The sequence below is a fragment of the Schistocerca nitens genome, chromosome 1 (assembly GCF_023898315.1).
Source record: "Schistocerca nitens isolate TAMUIC-IGC-003100 chromosome 1, iqSchNite1.1, whole genome shotgun sequence".
Taxonomy (NCBI): Eukaryota; Metazoa; Arthropoda; class Insecta; order Orthoptera; family Acrididae; genus Schistocerca; species Schistocerca nitens.
Window position 1 is genome coordinate 1,105,524,594 of NC_064614.1, and position 19,528 is coordinate 1,105,544,121.

The 19,528-nt window shown below is 37.5% G+C and overlaps 1 protein-coding gene across 2 annotated transcripts in view; it reads left to right on the plus strand.

The window, feature by feature from the left end:
• The window catches only part of LOC126198787 (cytoplasmic dynein 2 intermediate chain 1), a 161,461-nt gene that overhangs the window by 30,204 nt on the left and 111,729 nt on the right, over positions 1–19,528 (plus strand). For both annotated transcript variants that reach the window (XM_049935367.1, XM_049935360.1), the window contains exons 7-8: positions 749–899; positions 6,390–6,530. In XM_049935367.1, the coding sequence (XP_049791324.1) occupies positions 749–899; positions 6,390–6,530 (292 nt within the window). The remainder of the gene's footprint in view (positions 1–748; positions 900–6,389; positions 6,531–19,528) is intronic.

Sequence of the window (19,528 nt, forward strand, 5' to 3'; positions counted from 1 at the left end):
CTGCCATTGAATAATCAAAACTTATAAGGTGTAGAAAAGCTGATGGATTTCCTGGGGCACCCCAATGGGAAGTACAGTTACATCAAGTGCATTACATTGTTGGAGGACAATGGATGCCTATCATTCTCAGACAATCTGATAAAGAAATGCCTGGATGGTATGCAGCTCAGCTTGACACAAACCTGTAACTTAATTCCATGAGATGACATCATCTAGTGCAATGCATACTGTACTTGTGAACCCAGTACATGAATTTTGATCCATCTATGAGGACAAACACGTGGTGGCCAAGCCACATAACATGTGCAAAATGACTGAAAGAGTTAGTATTTGAAGATGATTTCCAAATAAATACCAAGAATAAATATGAAGTTTTTAATTTTTGATTCCACAGCCAGCAATACTTTTAAAAAACTTATTCATTTTCTGCCTGAGTTGTATATGTGGATGCACATGCATTTATTTGCCCCTTGTCATGTGTTCTTGGCTGTAGCTGTTGTCAAGTGGATACAAAGTACATGAAGTACCATAGTGATGGTATGTTCCCATGGCTCATGTGCATACAACTTGTAATGACCATCTCTGTGTGAAAGTAATACCTGGCATCTTAATGAAATGAGAAAAATGTTTTGTGTTTCTTAATAATTAAAGTAAATAATACCAAATGATGGATATTAGTCATGAAATGTATAATCTCGCAATTCTATATTTATGTCTCATTCACATGTTCAGTACCTTACATTTTCAGAAACAAACCACCACTAGAAAGATCTGAGCAAGTTTTTGAAGATGAAGGTTTTGAGGATGACAAATCTGAGGAAATAAAGAATGTCAGCATAAAAATGAAACAGAGTTCCATAAATTTTGAAAGTGCAAGGAAGACAAGATTACAACAACAGGTAAGTGGTATTGTTCTTTGCTTTCTTAATATAGCAACAACAGAGCTAGAGCTCCTTTGGGGAAATGGTTGGAGAACTGGCTGAGGAGGACCATAATTTACAAGCTAATGATTATAGCACACTTTGTTGTTTTGTATAAAATGCAAGAATCATCAGTTTCTTGATGCAGTTAGCATGTCTATGAAGCATTTGCTCCCAAAAACAAGACTTTGAAACGAACTTCCATTTCAGTGAATGCCATGATGTGTTGCCTGACAAGTGGTTGATTTAGAGATAAAATATTCACTACAAAACACAGAAATAAGAATTGCTGGAGTAGGACTTCTTGACACCCAAAAACAAAATTTTCACAATTTTTAATACTTTATTTAATTGAGGGAAAGGGCCAGGTAGTGAAGATAAGGGTTATGGTTGCTGATGATGTCATATGGGACAGATAGCAGATTGCTGCTAAGACATAGCTGTTGGAAATTAATAGAGACAATCTTGAAAGGAATAAGGGGAGAATGGAAATGGAAGCTAAATGTAGCCAGAAAAATGTGGAACAAGGAAGAGGACTGCTATGAAAGAGAGTGGACAAATCAAGGCGATACAAAGCAAGCGTATCTGGACTTCAAAAAGTGCTGGAGTTAAGAGGAAGGATCCATGTCACTTAAATGGTAAAACAGTTTCAGAGTATTTTTGTGCTATGTTTCATAAGATTAACACATGGTGACAGGATATTAGGTGTAACTGGTGTGAATTTTCTGTAGTCATCCACTCTCATAGATCAATAAAATTCATATAATCTGTCACCAGATCCATTGTTATGTTCCTCTGTGTTGCTTTTCATACATTTAATGGCTATTTCCACACCTGTGCTCCTATCAATACCACTAGCTAGTACTAGTGACTCTATATTGACAGTTGGTATGGTACTCCTTGTTTGTTAATAACTGTGTCTCATTTGATGGGACTTCATGAGAAATGGATCAGCTACCACATAGACTCCCTCAATAAATATAGGAGCCATTTTGGGACTGCTTTCCCATTCTCATGCTGTATTAAAGGGACTGGCACATAATGAGCTCTGTTGCTTCATTGTTACTCAATCCAAGCCCATTGAAAATTAACCAAAATAAGGCTATAGTCTTCCACTTGTCACATATTACCATTCTGCAAAGGAAATTAAGAAAATCACAATTTAATACCTCATCACTGCTAACCTCATTAGGAATAGAGAACCACTTCAGTGGAAAGAGGAAGAAATAGGCTATGTATTTTAAAACAGTTCATCAAATAATGAAAAATCCAAGATGGAATGCAATAATATAATGAAAAGGATAGGAGCTACTCACCATATAGTGGAGATGCTGAGTCACAGATAGGCGCAACAAAAAGACTGACGGAAAGTTAGCTTTTGGCCAACAAGGCCTTTGTCAAAAGTAGACGCATACACACATGCACACACTCATGCAAATGCAACTCACACACACATGACCACAGTCTCTGGCAGCTGGAGCCAGTCTGGCTCGTCATGGTGTAGTTCTTCTTTCAAATGTTCACACTTTGTGTGTATGTCCTACAGTTATTTAATAAAAGTTTTCTTCAACATACATTGTGTTGCTGATTATCATTGCTACACCATACAGACTGTGTCAGTGAATGCAGTGAACTATACAGCAAGACCTTCAGAGGTGGTGGTCCAGATTGCTGTACACTCCAGTATCTCTAATACCCAGTAGCATGTCCTCTTGCATTGATGCATGCCTGTATTTGTCATGGCATACTATCTACGAGTTCATCAACGCACTGTTGCACCAGCTTGTCCCACTCCTCAACGGCGATTCGGCATAGATCCCTCAGAGTCGTTGGTGGGTCACGTCGTCCATAAACATCCCTTTTCAATCCACCCCAGGCATGTTTGATAGGGTTCATGTCTGGAGAACATGCTGGCCACATTAGTCGAGTGATGTTGTTACCCAGAAGGAACTCATTCACAAGATGCTCATGATATGGGGCCGTGAATTGTTGTCAATGAAGATGAATGGCTTGCTAATATGCTGCTGATATGGTTGCACTATTGGTCGGAGGATGGCATTCAAGTATCGTACAGCTGTTACAGTACCTTCTATGACCACCAGCAGCGTATGTCGGCCCCACATAATGCCACCTCAAAACAGCAGGGAACTCCACCTTGCTGCACTTGCTAGACAGTGTGTCTATAGCGTTCAGCCTGACCAAGTTGCCTTGAAACATGTCTCTGATGATTGTCTGGTTGAAGGCATATGTGACACTCATCAGTGAAGAGAACATGATGCCAATCCTGAGCGGTCTACTCAGCATGTTGTTGGGCCCATCTATACCAAGCGGCGCTGCATGGTGTTGTGGTTGCAAAGATAGACCACCACAGACATTGGGAGTGAATTTCCACATCATGCAGCCTATGGCACACAGTTTGAGTCATAACACGACATCCTATGGATGCACAAAAAGCATTATTCAACATGTGGCATTGAAGTCAGGGTTCTTCTGAGCCATAATCCATAGGTAGTGGTCATCCACTGCAGTAGTAACCCTTGGGCAGCCTGAGAGAGGCATGTCATTGACAGTGCCTGTCTTTCTGTATCTCCTCCATGTCCGAACAGCATCACTTTGGTTCACTCAGAGATGCCAGGACACTTCCCTTGTTGAGAGCCCTTCCTGGCCCAAAGTAACAATGTGGATGTGATCGAACTGCATTATTGACTATCTAGGCATGGTTGAACTACAGACAACATGAGCCGTGTCCTTTCTGTTGGAATGACTGGAACTGTTCAGCTGTCGGACTGACCCCGTCTGCCTAATAGGTGGTGCTCGTGCATGGTTGTTTACATCTTTGGGCATGTTTAGTGACATCTCTCAACAGTCAAAGGGACTGTGTCTGTGATACAAAATCCACAGTCTTCAGGAGTTCTGGGAACCGGGGTGATGCAAAACTTTTTTTGATGTGTGTAGAAACCTGGAGACTGAGGTGGCACTCTTACTTATTGGGTCACCTTGTTCATTGTTAACATAATTTTGCTTATGTACTATTTACTTGTCTGTCTTTTAATTCTTCATCTAACTCTTGTGATGCAGATAAAATCTTTCTAGACTTTCTTAGAGAAACATGCTTTAAAAAGCAACTAATTTCTTGCTGACAGGCATAATGAAAAAACTGCTAAATATTTAAGCTTTCAGACAAATGATTCCTGGTCCAGAATAGAAAACACGCACACATTCACACAAGCACAAAACTCTCTCTCTCTCTCTCTCTCTCTCTCTCTCTCACACACACACACACACACACACACACAGACGGCCTCTGTCTCCAGCTGCTGTGGCCTCACAGCAGCAGAAACAATGGCCATGTGTGTGTGATTTGTGCTTGTGAGAATATTTCCAAAGAAGGACTTTTTTGTCCAAAAGCTTAAATGCTTAGAAGCCTTTACATTTTGCCTGTTTGCAGTTCAATTCCTGCTCTATGTGTTGTGTATGTCTGCTTTTCACAATATTTTTGTTATTCCTTCCTAGACTTTACACTGTTTGACACTACTTCCTTGCTTATCTCTCAGCTGCCTTTTTTTTGCCAAGTCAATTCTTCCAAGAGGGATGCTCCTTCACATTTTCAACACAGTGCCCTCATCTTTGCCGTACTATTCCTCTACAATAGCATTCTAGAAGCTACAGTAGCTGCCCTTTGTGATTAAATTGAATGGAGTACAATTATAATTTAATGAACCATTGCTTACAGAGGAGTACATTTTGAGTTTAGATACACGTACATAGCCATGTGACAACCTTTTCACCATGTTCCAGAATTAGCTTCTGCCATCTATCCAACTTTCATAATTAACCTGATGCACCCTATGACACCTTTAATAATACTTCCTTATTCTAAGGCTCATATGTGGGTGAGGGTTCCAACTGTTAGCTTACTCTGTGCACGCACTGTACTGAATAATGTAGCCAAATCACAGACGAAACATAAATAACCAAGGAAGCACACATGTGGTCTATCAGCTGAAGTTTACATTTGTCAAGATTGCTGGTAAACTATCTACTGTTCCTGAATAAATTGTGGACCAAAACAGCAGCAACTACATCATCTGTTTCATCATTTGGACCAGTTAGATATCTTTGCTCAACAGTAGAATGGTGTGCAGCCCCCCGATTGGTGAGGAATGTACAATGTGACACATCAACCAATAATACCACTCTGTCAGTTGTGTTTGTCATGAACTCTGTTTTGTGTACATTGAACATTTTGTGTCAACCTTATTGTTAGTGCATGAATGGTGACATCTATTTTTCCATTAGTCTTCTTTATGAGTGACTCAATTTGTTTATGACAGAAGTGGAAACAAGAAAATAACAGCTGCAGCATGTGGTTTGAAGTGGAGACAAGAAGCAAACAGGTGTCTCTGTAAAGTATTTTTTCCTCTCTCTTTGCAGAACGCATCATTCATCCACCTTCTTAACTGCTCATGACTCTTTGACTTCTGGAAACGGAAATAGCAATCCAACATCTACTTAGCCCTTGTCATCCATTACTTCTTAATTTATTTAGTAACAGTTCCCTTGGTGTCTCCATTGTCTCGTACAGCCTTCCCACTACTCTTTGTCATTTGTATGGTGGATTATCGTTCTTATTATGTTTCCTGTAAGCTTCATTTTTGTTGTATTTTACTTTCTGTTCTACCATGTCTCTTCGGGAATGAACTGGTTAAAAAATTTTAAAACTAGAGTTTAAATTGCAGTTGTAAATAAATATTCTTCTTGTATCACAAATATTGTCAAAATAATTATTGATCAGGTTTGGCTACCAGACTCAGTTTTCACATCATTAGTGACATAAATATTTTCACTATTTAATTAGATATTTAAATACAATTAACTTCAAAACTTTTATCAGTTTTGAACTACTTGCTGTTTTTTTCTGTCTGAAGTAAATGTAATAAATATTGTACAGCATGTTGCAGGAAGCTTCTGTTGTATGTCTTGTGCACATTATTTAATTTCCTGCTTCAGATTTTTCAGGAAGACATAATGTTTTATGCTATAATTGTTCATTATACTTTGTATAGAAATGACACACCCCACTTTTTAATTGTGTATAACTTTATTTTTGTGTTAAACAACACAGTTTTGCTCAAAAAGTTTATGAATTTACAGCCATCTTTGGCAGCTGCCGATATTTCGACAGGTAACCACCCTGTCAGTTTCAGGGCACAAATGTAATGAGAAAACACTGTGCAAGGAAATCTAAACCCTTAGTAGAGGTAGGGCTATGCCAGCTAAGTCCCACCTGCCAAGGGCTTAACTTTCCTTGCACAGCATTCTCCCATCAAACTTGTGCCCTAAAAATAACGAGATAGTCATCTGAAATATGACAAATTCTTAAAGATGGCAGTAAACCCATAAATTGCTTGAAAATTTTATACAATGGGAGAAACTGAAGTTTGAATTATGTTTAATTTGCATGCTCAGATGTTGAGAAGAGTCAAGAAACGTGGTGAGCAGCTTATGAAAATGATCCATTTTGATGTTGTTAGCTTTGGTCTTCTTGATTTACCACCAATTCCATATGATATTTACATGAGATGTTATGGGAAATGTAATTCTGTTCAGGTAAGTAACTTTCTTTCTTTTTTGATGCTTTTTCAAATAATTTTCAAATTATTTTTGTGTATTCATGTTATTCTGTCTGACTGGTGTTATGTATGTTGTCATATTTGCAATTTATAGTACAGTAAAATAATTAGTAGATAGAGGATGATGAAACTTTTCAAAATGTGTGGACAACCACTGTACTGAAAGAAAAAAAATTACAATAAGTGAATATAAAAATAATTTTAAATGATGATTCTCTTCAGAACCCCCAATTTTATTTTTTCACAAGCTGTTATTGTGATATAATCCATAAATATTGTTGCACATCAATAGTCAGATTCCAAAACATTAGAATTCCACATGACATGAAAGTCAGGGAGGGATAAAATGAAGGACAGGTCATTCAAACCCCCCTTGAAACTTCCTCAACCTATCACTCTCTCATCTATGAAAAAGGAACTATTAGTTCCAAAAGCTAGGGATTGAATCACTTTTGTGGTTAAATGTGTCTGTCAACAGTACTACACATTATGCCTGCTTAGGGAAATACTGACCAGCAATTCTGTCTTGCTTAAGTTTCTTAACTGATTTTTTTCTTTTTTTCTTTTTTTTGTGCAAAATATGATACCTGATTATCATGATCATTCATGTTCCTGACAACTTATGGTCTTATGGTAACCACTGGATATATACACTATGTGATCAAAAGTATCCAGACACCTGGCCGAAAATGATTTACAAGTTCGTAGCACCTTCCATCGGTAATGCTGGAATTCAATATGGTGTTGGCCCACCCTTAGCCTTCATGACAGCTTCCATTCTCGCAGGCATATGTTCAATCAAGTGCTGGAAAGTTTATTTGTGAATGTCAGCCCATTCTTCATGGAGTGCTGCACTGAGGAGAGGTATCGATATCGGTCGATGAGGCCTGGCACGAAGCTGGTGTCCCAAAACATCCCAAAGGTTTTCTATATGATTCAGATCAGGACTCTGTGCAGGCCAGTCCATTACAGGGATGTTATTGTCATGTAACCACTACACCACATGCATGCATTATGTACAGGTGCTAGATCATGTTGAAAGATGCAGTCGCCATACCCGAATTGCTCTTCAACAGTGGGAAGCAAGAAGATGCTTAAAACATCAATGTAGGCCTGTGCTGTGGTAGTGCCATGCAAAACAACAAGGGGTGCAAGCCCACTCAATGAAAAACATGACCACACCATGACACCACCACTTCCGAATTTTACTGTTGGCACTACACATGCTGGAAGATGACTTTCACCGGGGATTTGCCATACCCACACCTTGCCATCAGATCACCACATTGTGTACCATGATTCGTCACTCCACACAGTGTTTTTCCGCTGTTCAATCGTCCAATGTTTATGCTCCTTACACCAAGCAAGGCGTCATTTGGCATTTACTGGTGTGATGTGTGGGATTATGAGCAGCCACTTGACCATGAAATTCAAGTTTTCACACCTCCCGTCTAACTGTCATAGTATTTGCAGTGGGTCCTGATGCGATTTGGAATTCCTGTGTGATGGTCTTGATAGATGTCTGCCTATTACACATTATGACACTCTTCAACTGTCGGCGGTCTCTGTCAGTCAACAGACAAGGTCGGCCTGTATGCTTTTGTGTTGTACATGTCCCTTCACATTTTCACTCTACTATCACTTTGGAAACAGTGGATCTAGAGAGGTTTAGAAGTGTGGAAAACTCGTGTACAGACGTATGACACAAGTGACACCCAATCTCCTGACCACGTTCGAAGTCTGTGAGTTCCGCAGAGTGCCTCATTCTGTTCTCTCACGATGTTTAATGACTACTGAGGTCACTGATATGGAGTACCTGGCAGTAGGTGGAAGCACAGTGCACATAATATGAAAAACATATGTTTTTGGGGGGTGTCCAAATACTTTTATCGCATAGTGTATGTTGTGCAAATTTATTTTTGCAAAGGAAATGGAAGGCAGACCTTCACATCTTTTCAAAGGCTAATTGTGTGCATGGAATCACTGCTTTCTGTCCTATTATCTTTTTTAAAGAAAACATAGGAGTGAAACAGCCATTGTAAAGCAGGTGCAGTGTGGAATGTGATTTATTTATATACAGTTTTCAAGTCATTTGATTTGATGTGAAGGAGACATGTCAAGATTTACAGTAAAAACATTTTTTAAGAAAAATACAAAAGTTCACATTCTTTATATACATTTCTGAAATGCTTCTACATGAACACTTACTATAATTTTTAGTGCTCAAAAAATAAAACATTTTAATTCCATTTTTCAATCTTTGAAACTTCCTCAGTGAAGTTTTCAATTGAATAATAACACTTAACACTTTTCCACCAGATGAGTAAAGAACCATACTTTCAGTGTACCAATCTCCATGTTATATGTATTACTACCTTTTATTTTTATTGTAAATACCCCATATAGTCTGACTGCTTGGGCATAGCATTTTAAATAGTGTGTAGGAAGTTTAAAAATTTTTCTGTAACAAGTGCTGTAGTTGGGTGTAAATGAAAAGGGTCAAGTGTATATTGAGTTTATATAAGGACGTCAGCACCTCATATGAGATACAATGAGAAAGTAACAGAATTTTTTTAATTTCTTGGCTTTTTGCATTGAATTTTCAATTTTTAATTTTTTTTCTTTATCTTGTTGGTACAAATGTAACTGGTGTAGTCTGCATTTTGAGTTGTTGTGAATATATAGTTTATTATTGACAGTCAAAAAGGATATATGTGTTTTTGAGGGCCTGGCAAATTTTTACTTTTGAAAGAGATGGATTAAAGAATTTGCATTACATTTTGGTTGAAAAATGGAAGAAAGTGCAACACTGCATTTGAAATGCTGACAATGGCTTTTGGCGAATCTACCATGAGTAAGACATGAGTTTACAAGTGCTATAAAGATGACAATGAGGGTTGATAAGACGTTGAAGATGACGACTACCCTGGACACCGTAGTACAACAATTACTGCTAACAATGTGGAAGAAGTAAATAAAATCGTTCTGTAAAATTGCCATGTAATCATCAGAGAGATTTCTGATGATGTAGGGCTATCTTTTGTCTCATACCATGCAATTTTTTTGGATGTTTTTGGCATGAAACATGTAGCAGCAAAGTTTGTTACAAAATTGTTGAATTTCGATCAAAAGCAACATTGTGCAGACATCATTCAGAAATTGCTGAATGAAGTCAACAACAATCCAGAACTTCTAAAGAAGGTTATAACAGGTGAAAAATCATGAGGATATGGGTATGACATTGAAGCCAAGGCCCAGTCATTCCAATTTAAACTTCCTGAAGAGCCAAGACTGAAAAAAATTCGACAGGTCCAATCACATGTTAAGGTTCTTTCTCACTGTTTTCTTCAATAACAATGGGATGGCGCATTATGAGCTCCTACCTTATGGTCATATGGTCTGTAAGGAATACTACCCGTAACCTATGTACCATTTGTGTGAAGCAATCAAGAAAACGATCGGAATTGTGCAAAATCACTCGTGGAAATTGCATGATAATAATGCTCCCACTCACACCTCAATGCTTGTTCATGGTTTTTTTGCAAAAACATAATCACTACGTTGCCTCAGCGACCATATACGCTGGACATGGCCCTCTGCAACTTCTTTTAGCGAAATTAAAAAAATGACCGAATCCGCAGAGGCAAAAAATCTGCATGACAAAGACTTCGTTGTACTTATGGGAGGCGCAAACGATGTCTACAAAAATGAGACAGCGAGTGCAACGCGCGATCTTAAACAGTGTCTGAGGAACCTCACTCACACTAACGTAATACTTGTCAATATTCCGCATCGCTATGATCTTGTAAGATGGTCATGTGTTAACAGAGAAATAGAAAGTGCCAACAGTCAGTTTGCAAAAATCTGCAGACATTTTAAAAACGTGGAATGCGTTGATATAAGCAGTATTGGACGTAGATTCCACACCCAACACGGACTTCACCTGAATGGCTTGGGGAAAGAATATCTGACAAGCCTGATAACCAGGGTAATAAAAAACCATCAAAATAAATTCAAAACCAAAACGATAATTGCATTGCCATCGCCTGACTCCACAACGAAGACGCCTCAAAAAAATTCATTAGAAACTTCATCAGCAGCAGCAAAACATGTAAAAAAAGATCAAATTTTAACAGAAATAACAGTGGACATCGATTTCAACAACAAAGGAACTACTGTTCCTCATCAGCCAAGTATTATTTTAGACGAAAATAACAAAAACGAGAAGACTCCAAGTTCACAAGGAAACACAGCAGCAGTGGTAGAACCAACATTTGAAGTGTCAGAAACAGCACCACCATCAACAACAACAAATAGAAGGCTGTTGGACAGAAGAAATGCTGAGCCTCCTTCTCATCTCAACGATTTTTTATGTGTGGGCCTGAAGAAAAAGAAGGGACAACAGTAGGTAGTGTCAGGTGTCTCCTCTCTCCTGTCTCAAGGCAGACTCCAATGGATTCTCAGTCAGGTAACAGCACTAATAGAATAAAAAAGCAAGAGGAAGGCATCTCTTTCTTTCATCAAAACATAAGGGGCCTCTTAAACAAAACAGACCAACTCCTTATTAACATTAGTGAAAAGGACAGTATAAATAATGCCCAGATTTTGTGCTTAACTGAGCACCATGTTACTGATAAATGTGCCTTGCCATCTATAGTAAGTTATACTTTAGTAACATACTATTGTAGGGAAAGTAAAGATAAAGGTGGAGTAGCAATTTATGTTAAGGATAGTGTAGCATACAAAGCTATAGATATTAAGGAATATTGTGTGGAACAACAATTTGAGGCATGTGCCACAGAAATAACAACTAAATTCTACCCAATAATAGTGTTGGCTGTCTACAGGGCTCCTTCAGGTGACATAAAAACTTTTCTGCATTCAATGGAACTACTACTGTCATGGTTACATTCAAAAGCGAAGGATATTGTAGTATTAGGTGATTTCAATATAAACTTTTTGACAGAAAATAAGAATAAAATAGACTTTGAGATTGTGATGACCTTACACAATCTGACATCAGTAATAAACTTCCCAACAAGAATTACATCCGAGTGCCAAACTATGATAGACAACATTTTTTTAGATGTAAATAGACATCAGAATTATATTGTCAGGCAGGTTATAAGTGGGCTTTCAGATCATGATGGACAAATTCTCACTATTTATGACGTTAATCTGTTCAAAAAAGAATTTCCTCGATGGAAATTCATAAGAGTAATTAATGTAGAGGCGAAAGAAACTTTCAACCACAGGTTGCAGCAAATGGATTGGTCTTTAGTATATAGCCATGATGATGTTGATACTAAATTTAACTGTTTTATAAATGAATTCTGTGCTCTTTTTGAAGAAATATTTCCCAAGAAATGGGTCAGAAACAGGGCCTCCAATTCTGTAAGCAAGCCTTGGATTACAAAAGGTATAAAACAGTCATGTAAAACCAAAAGGGAAACTTATGCTGCAATAAGATTCTGTAAAGATGTAGAAAAATGGGAACACTATAGAATATACTGTAAAATTTTGAAGAAACTAATACAGAAATCAAAAGCCCTTTATTATGAGAAGAAAATAGATAATTCTAATAATAAAATAAAAGCAATTTGGAACATTGTAAAAAAAGAGACAGGAAGAGATACAACAAGTAAAGAAGATATAAATAATATCAGATATGAAGGTATCCTAGTAGATAACCCCAAAACGGTGGCTGAGATTTTTAATAAACACTTCCTATCAGTAACTCAACAGATTGGTTGCAAGCCCGATGTTGACGAAGCTGTAACTCTTTGTCAAGCCGTATATTCAAACAAAATTTCAGAAATGCACCTTAATCCTGTTACTGTAGAAGAAATTCAAAAAATCATCATGTCTCTAAAAAGTACGAATTCTGCAGGGGTTGATAATATATCTAGTAATTTATTGAAATATTCTTGTGTGTGGATAAGGGACATTCTCTGTCATATTTTCAATGCTTCCCTTCAGAAAGGTGTTGTTCCCATTAGACTTAAGTATGCCATTGTGAAGCCCCTGTACAAAAAGGGTGATAAAGCTGAACTAACTAACTATCGACCTATCTCTTTGCTGACAGCTTTCTCCAAAATTCTAGAAAAGCTAATACATGTAAGAATTACTGTTCATCTCATGAAGAACGAAGTTCTCAGTAAGAGCCAGTTTGGCTTTCAAAAGGGCCGTTCAACAGAAGATGCAGTCTACGCACTTGCAAATGAAGTCCTAGAAACTCTTAATGAAAAAATGCTAGCACTTGGTGTCTTCTGTGATTTATCCAAAGCGTTTGACTGTGTTGATCACCAGATTCTCTTGCAAAAAGCAAAATTAGTAGGAATAAGTGGTGTTGCAGGCAATTGGCTACAATCGTACCTCCAAGACAGGAAACAAAAAGTTGTGTTGAATAGCTTGGGTGGAGTATGTGACACTTCCTCAGATTCTGAATGGAGTTCCATTACATGTGGAGTGCCCCAGGGCTCAATTCTTGGGCCACTATTATTCCTGATTTTTATAAATGATCTACCATCATGTACAAGCCTGCCGTGTAAATTTACATTATTTGCTGATGATACCACAATTTTTATGAGCAGTAGAACAGACAACAATCTTGAGGAACTCATTAATCACATACTCTCAGATATAGTTAATTGGTTCAAGGTGAATGGTCTCTCATTAAATTCCAGTAAGACCAGCTTTATTCAATTCTGTACAAAAACAGAAAAAGAGAGAGAGATAAGTGTGACATGTGGTAATCAACCAATAGTTAGAATGGAAACAACAAAATTTCTTGGAGTGCACATTGACAAGAAAATGAACTGGTCTTCACATATTATTGACCTCTGTAAGAGGCTTAGCTCTGCTACCTATGCTTTACGGGTTGTCACTACATGTGTTGAACCTAACACTGCAGAAGTGGCATATTATGGCTATTTTCATTGTCTCATTGAGTACGGAATTATTTTTTGGGGCAACCAGCCATTAGCAAGGAAAGTGTTCATTGCACAGAAGCGAGCTTTAAGAATTATATGTGGTTTGCGCCCAAGAGACTCTTGTAGAAATAGTTTTCGTAATCTTAAAATATACACAACTACATGCCAATATATTTTTTCTCTCATGTGTTTTGTTTGTAAAAATATAGAGATATTTCAACCAAACAGTAATTATCACGAGCATAATACACGGAGGAAGAATGACATACACAGTGAACTCAGAAATTTGAGCTTGGCACAAAAGGGTGTCCACTACACTGGAGCAAAACTCTTCAATGCTCTTCCTCCCAAAATAAAGACAGAGATTCATAACAAGAGTGAGTTTAAGAAAGCACTAAAAATATTTTTGCTAGAAAAAGCTTTTTACAGTCTAGATGAAATTTTAACTAAATAAATTGTAATATTTTAATATTATATAATACAAGTTGACATAATGCCACTATGAATTTTATTTAACCTGAGCTCTGTAACTGTGTGTTCTCCGTATCTGTGTTCTGTAGTGTTTTAATGATTCTAAGAAAATATGTATTTTCTTTTTCTGTATTGCTGCCCAAAGAATTTACTGTATAAATTTTTATATAATTATGTACTCAAATTTCTGTATATGCTATTAGATTATCAGATTGTATTTGTAAAAAACTGACTCGTTCCACGTCCTTGTGTATCCAACACAGTTGGACCTATGGAACACGAAATAAATCAAATCAAATCAAATCAAATCATTTTTTATTGCCGTAACTGAAGAGAACCATGAAAGGACATCATTTTCCACAATAGATCAGATAAAAACAGAATCACTGAAGAAGCTGAACATTGTAATGAAAAGTGAGTTCCAGAAGTGCTTCCAAGACTGTAAAAAGTGCTGGAACAATTGTATTACTACTGAGGGAGATTATTTTGAAGGGGGAAAAGCTGACAATGAATAAATAAAGATTCTTTAAGAAACACAAAAATTCCCATTACTTTTTAATCACACCTTGTACGTGTAAAGGGAAGGAATGGATAGAAATTTTAATTTTTTTAACTGTGGCCAACAGGATATCTGTTGTTTGACAACATGCATATTTTAATCATTTTATTTTGTAATTAGGAGCCTTGTAAATTTGCTAAATTTCCTCAGAAGATTATGCCATAATGAATTACTGACTCAAAGTAGCAAAGACAGACTTATCTTTCTGGCATCTATATTTGTGGCATCTGAAAAAAAAATCAATAAATAAAATAAAATGTGCATTGCGTATACTAAGCAATTCAGTTTGTCTTTTAAGTAGTGTGTGGGTATCTTCAAATTTAAATTTTTAAGAGTTAGACCACCTAATAACTTTACATGGTTTGCTTATGTGATATCATGATCACTGCAAGTTCTTCATCACACACACACACACACACATACACTACTGGCCATTAAAATTGCTACACCACGAAGGTGACATGCTACAGACGCGAAATTTAACTGACAGGAAGAAGATGCTGTGATATGCAAATGATTAGATTTTCAGAGCATTCACACAAGGCTGGTGCCGGTGGGGACACCTCCAACGTGCTGACATGAGGAAAGTTTCCAACCGATTTCTCATACGCAAACAACAGTTGGCCAGCGTTGCTTGGTGAAACGTTGTTGTGATGCCTCGTGTAAGGAGGAGAAATGCGTACCATCACGTTTCCGACTTTGATAAAGGTCGGATTGTACTCTATCACGATTGCAGTTTATCGTATCGTGACATTGCTGCTTGCGTTGGTCGAGATCCAATGACTGTTAGCAGAATATGGAATCAGTGGGTTCAGGAGGTTAATATGGAACAAAATGCTGGATCCCAACGGCCTCGTATCACTAGCAGTCGAGATGACAGGCATCTTATCTGCATGGCTGTAACAGATCGTGCAGCCATGTCTCGATCCCTGAATCAACAGATGGGGACATTTCCAAGACAACAACCATCTGCACGAACAGTTCGACGATGTTTGCAGCAGCACGGAGATCATGGCTGCGGTTACCCTTGACGCTGCATCACAGACAGGATCACCTGCGATGGTGTACTCAACGACGAGCCTGGGTTCACAAATGACAAAACGTCATTTTTTCGGACGAATCCAGGTTCTGTTTACAGCATCATAGCATCATGATGGTCGTATCCGTGTTTGGCGACATCGCAGCGAACGCTCATTGGAAGCGATCCCTGCATAACCCTACATTTCAGCAGGATAATGCACGACCACATGTTGCAGGTCCTGTACAGGCCTTTCTGGATACAGAAAATGTTCGACTGCTGCCCTGGCCAGCACATTCTCCAGATCTCTCACCAATTGAAAACGTCTGGTCAATGGTGGCCGAGCAATTGGCTCGTCACAATACGCCAGTCACTACTCTTGACGAACTGTGGCATCATATTGAAGCTACATGGGCAGCTGTACCTGTACACACCATCCAAACTCTGTTTGACTCAATGCTCAGGCATATCAAGGCCATTATTACGGCCAGAGGTGGTTCTTCTGGGTACTGATATCTCAGGATCTATGCGGGAACCAGTATTGAACCTAGAGGTGTCCTTGAGAAATTGTTTTCCAGTTTGAGGAGTAATTGCAAGAATTATAAGTTACAATTACTTCGTTTTTTCTGTCATAAGGAAGGTCAGGCTGCTGTAAATCAGTGTCCCTGATCCTATACATCTTTAATTTGTGAAGAAGTGAGGTGTGGTTCATGGAATTCAATGCCTTTCTCATGTCAAAAATAGTCCTGTTGCCTTTTTACCATTATCTAATGGAACATACCTTTTGAGTAAACTCATTGACAACATTTAGTCCTTTTTCCATGCTAGAATCTAAACCGATTTTTGAAAATTTTCGAACTTGTGTTCTACACCTACATCTATACTCAGCATACCACCATGAAAAGCATAGTGGGAGTTACATCCCATTGTACCAGTTACAAGAGTTTCTTCCCTTTCCACTCATATGTGGAGCACAGGAAGGACAGTTGTGTGACTGCCTCTGTGCATGCTATATTTATTCTAATCTTATCCTCATGACCCCTATGTGTGTGATAAACAGGGGGATTGTAGTGTATTCCTAGAGTCATAATTTAAAGGCACTTCTTGAGTTGTGCTAGTAGATTTTCGCTGGATAGTTCACGTCTATCTTCAAGAGTCAGCCAGTTGTTTCTTCAGTATCTGTGTGACACATTCCCACATATCAAACGTACCTGTAACCTTTCGTGCTGCTCTTCTCCGTATATATTGAATATCCCCTGTTAGTCCTATTTGGTACAGGTCCCACACACTTGAGCAATATTCTAAAACCAGTTGCACAACTGATTTTTAAGCAATTCCTTTGTAGACTAATTACACTTCTCCAGTATTCTACCAATAAATCAAAGTCTACTACCTGCTTTATCCATGACTGAGCCTGTGTGATCATTCCATTTCATATCCCCATGAAGTGTTACACCCAGGTATTTGTATGAGTTGACCGATTCCAGCAGTGACTCATTGATATTATAGGATACCGTGTTTTTTTTTTTTCATTTTGTGAAGTGCACAATTTTACATTTTTGAATATCTGAAGCAAGTTTCCAATCTCCTCACCACTTTGAACTCTTATCAAAATCTGACTAAATGTTTATGTTGCTTCTTTCAGACAATACATTATTATAGATAAGTGTACCATCTGCAAAAAGTCTGAGGTTACTATTAATATTGTCTGCAAGGTCATTAATATACAAATGAACAGCAAGGGCCCCAACACACTTCCCTGGGGCTCTTCTATATTTTACAATGACTCTCCATCCAAGATTATATGCTGTGCCCTCCCTATCAAAATGTCCTCAGTCCAGTCAAAAATTTCACTTGATGCCCCAAAAGATTGTACTTTTGGCAATAAGCTTAGGTGTGATACTGAGTCAAATGCTTCTCTGAAATCAGGAAATACTACATCTACCTGACTGCCTTGATTCAAATCTTACAGTATGTCATGTGAGAAAAGTGCAAGTTAGGTTTCACATCAATTTTTTGGAATCCATGCTGGTTGGCATGAAGGAGGTCGTTCTGTTCAAGATATCTCATTATGTTTGAGCTCAGAAGATGTTCTAAGATTCTACAACAAACTTATGGCAAGCATATTGGACATTAGTTTTGTGGATCACTTCTACTACCCTTCTAGTAGACGGGTGTGACCTGTGCTTTTTTCTAAGAACTGGGCATGGCTTTTTGTTTGAGAGATGTACAATAGATGGCAGTTAGAGGAGGGGCTAACTCAGACACAAATTCAGTATAGAACCTCCTATGGATTCCATCAAGCCCTGGTGCATTGTTCAGTTTTAACAATTTCAGCTGTTTCTCAACACCACTGACACTAACACTTATCAATATATTTTGGATAAATGGCAACATCATTCATAAATATTGAAATTCTTTATTTTACAGATTGATTTCAGTCACTATGTGATTTAAAGTTACTAGCTAGTTGTTAAAAATAATATTGGGGTTTTATTTTTTTATTCATCATGATCTGTCACAGCCATGGTCCTGGATTCTTAGACAGCTTTTATCTTACAGCTTGAAACATGTATTTAACATGCATGGGCAATGTTACAATAATTACATTTAGATTCCTGATACACAATATATATAGATTACATGCTATTAAGTAAAAGATCATTTAAGTATATTTAACATAGCATTCCTGAGGTCAAATCATGTCAGCACCATACTGTATGGGCACTTCAATATAAGCCATTTTTTAAAGTCATTTTTAAAAATTCTACCAGAAAGCTGTTTCAGGTTGTTTGTCAGTGAATTATAAAATATTGCACCCTTTATGAATGGGATATTTGTTGTTAGATTCAATCTTCTGCTCACCATATGAAAGTCTGATTTGTGTCTTGTATCGTAATCATGGATTTACATATTTCTGTTTGTCACTTTCTTGTCTTTTTTCACTAATAATATTGATTGAAACATATATACTGCATAGATAGTCATAATATTAAAATTAATAAACAGGTTTTTGCATGAAGTTCTGGGTCTTGCTTTTGCCATAGTTCTTATTACTCTTGTCTGCAATACGAATATCCTTCTTTTATTGTATTGGCTACACCCACCCCTTAATACAATTTCATAAGATAGGTGGGGATACACCAATCCAAAATACGCTATTTGTATTGCTTCAATATCTAGATATTGAACTCCTTAGTAAATACAGACTAGATGTTATTTTACCACAGACATGATCTATTTGCCGATTCCACGAAAGTCTGCCATCTATATATATCCCCAGAAATTTACATTCTGAACAGGTATTTTCCTGAATGTCCTCATTTACAACAGTATTTTTATTTGAGCCACTTGTCTTGAAATAAATTAAATTAGTTTTGTTAATATTGTCCCTCAGGTTTTCTTTTTCAAAATGTGTTTGGGCTTTTTCAACCAAATTCTGTACCACTGAATTTAGGTCATCATTACTACGTGCCCATCAAACCAAAGAGGTGTCATCAGCATACATAGTAATACGATGACTGGTGTCTAATACTTTTGGGAAATCATTCACGTAGCAAATAAACAAAAAGGGGCCCAAGATAGAGCCTTGTGGCACACCAAAATTTATATTTCTTATCTTTGACCTTCTTTTTTCGATTACCTCTCCATTATCATACACAACTTCTGTGCATTGTTGTCTATCTTTGAGGTAAGATTCTATTAAAAGCAATAGTCTCCCAGTGACACCATTACAAGCAAGTTTACTTAAAAGAGCGCCATGATGGACTCTGTGAAACGCTTTGGAAAGATCTAAAAACACTCCTGCCGTTTGGTAACCCTCATTTATTTTCTCTATCAGACAGTGTACAAACTGTACTGCTGCAGATATGGTGCTCCGACCACTTCTAAAGCCATGTTGCAAATCTCCTATTGATTTATTCGTATTATAGTGCTCGATTAAGATTTCTAGCATTATTTTTTCAATTAATTATCAAACACTGAGGCTAAGGCAA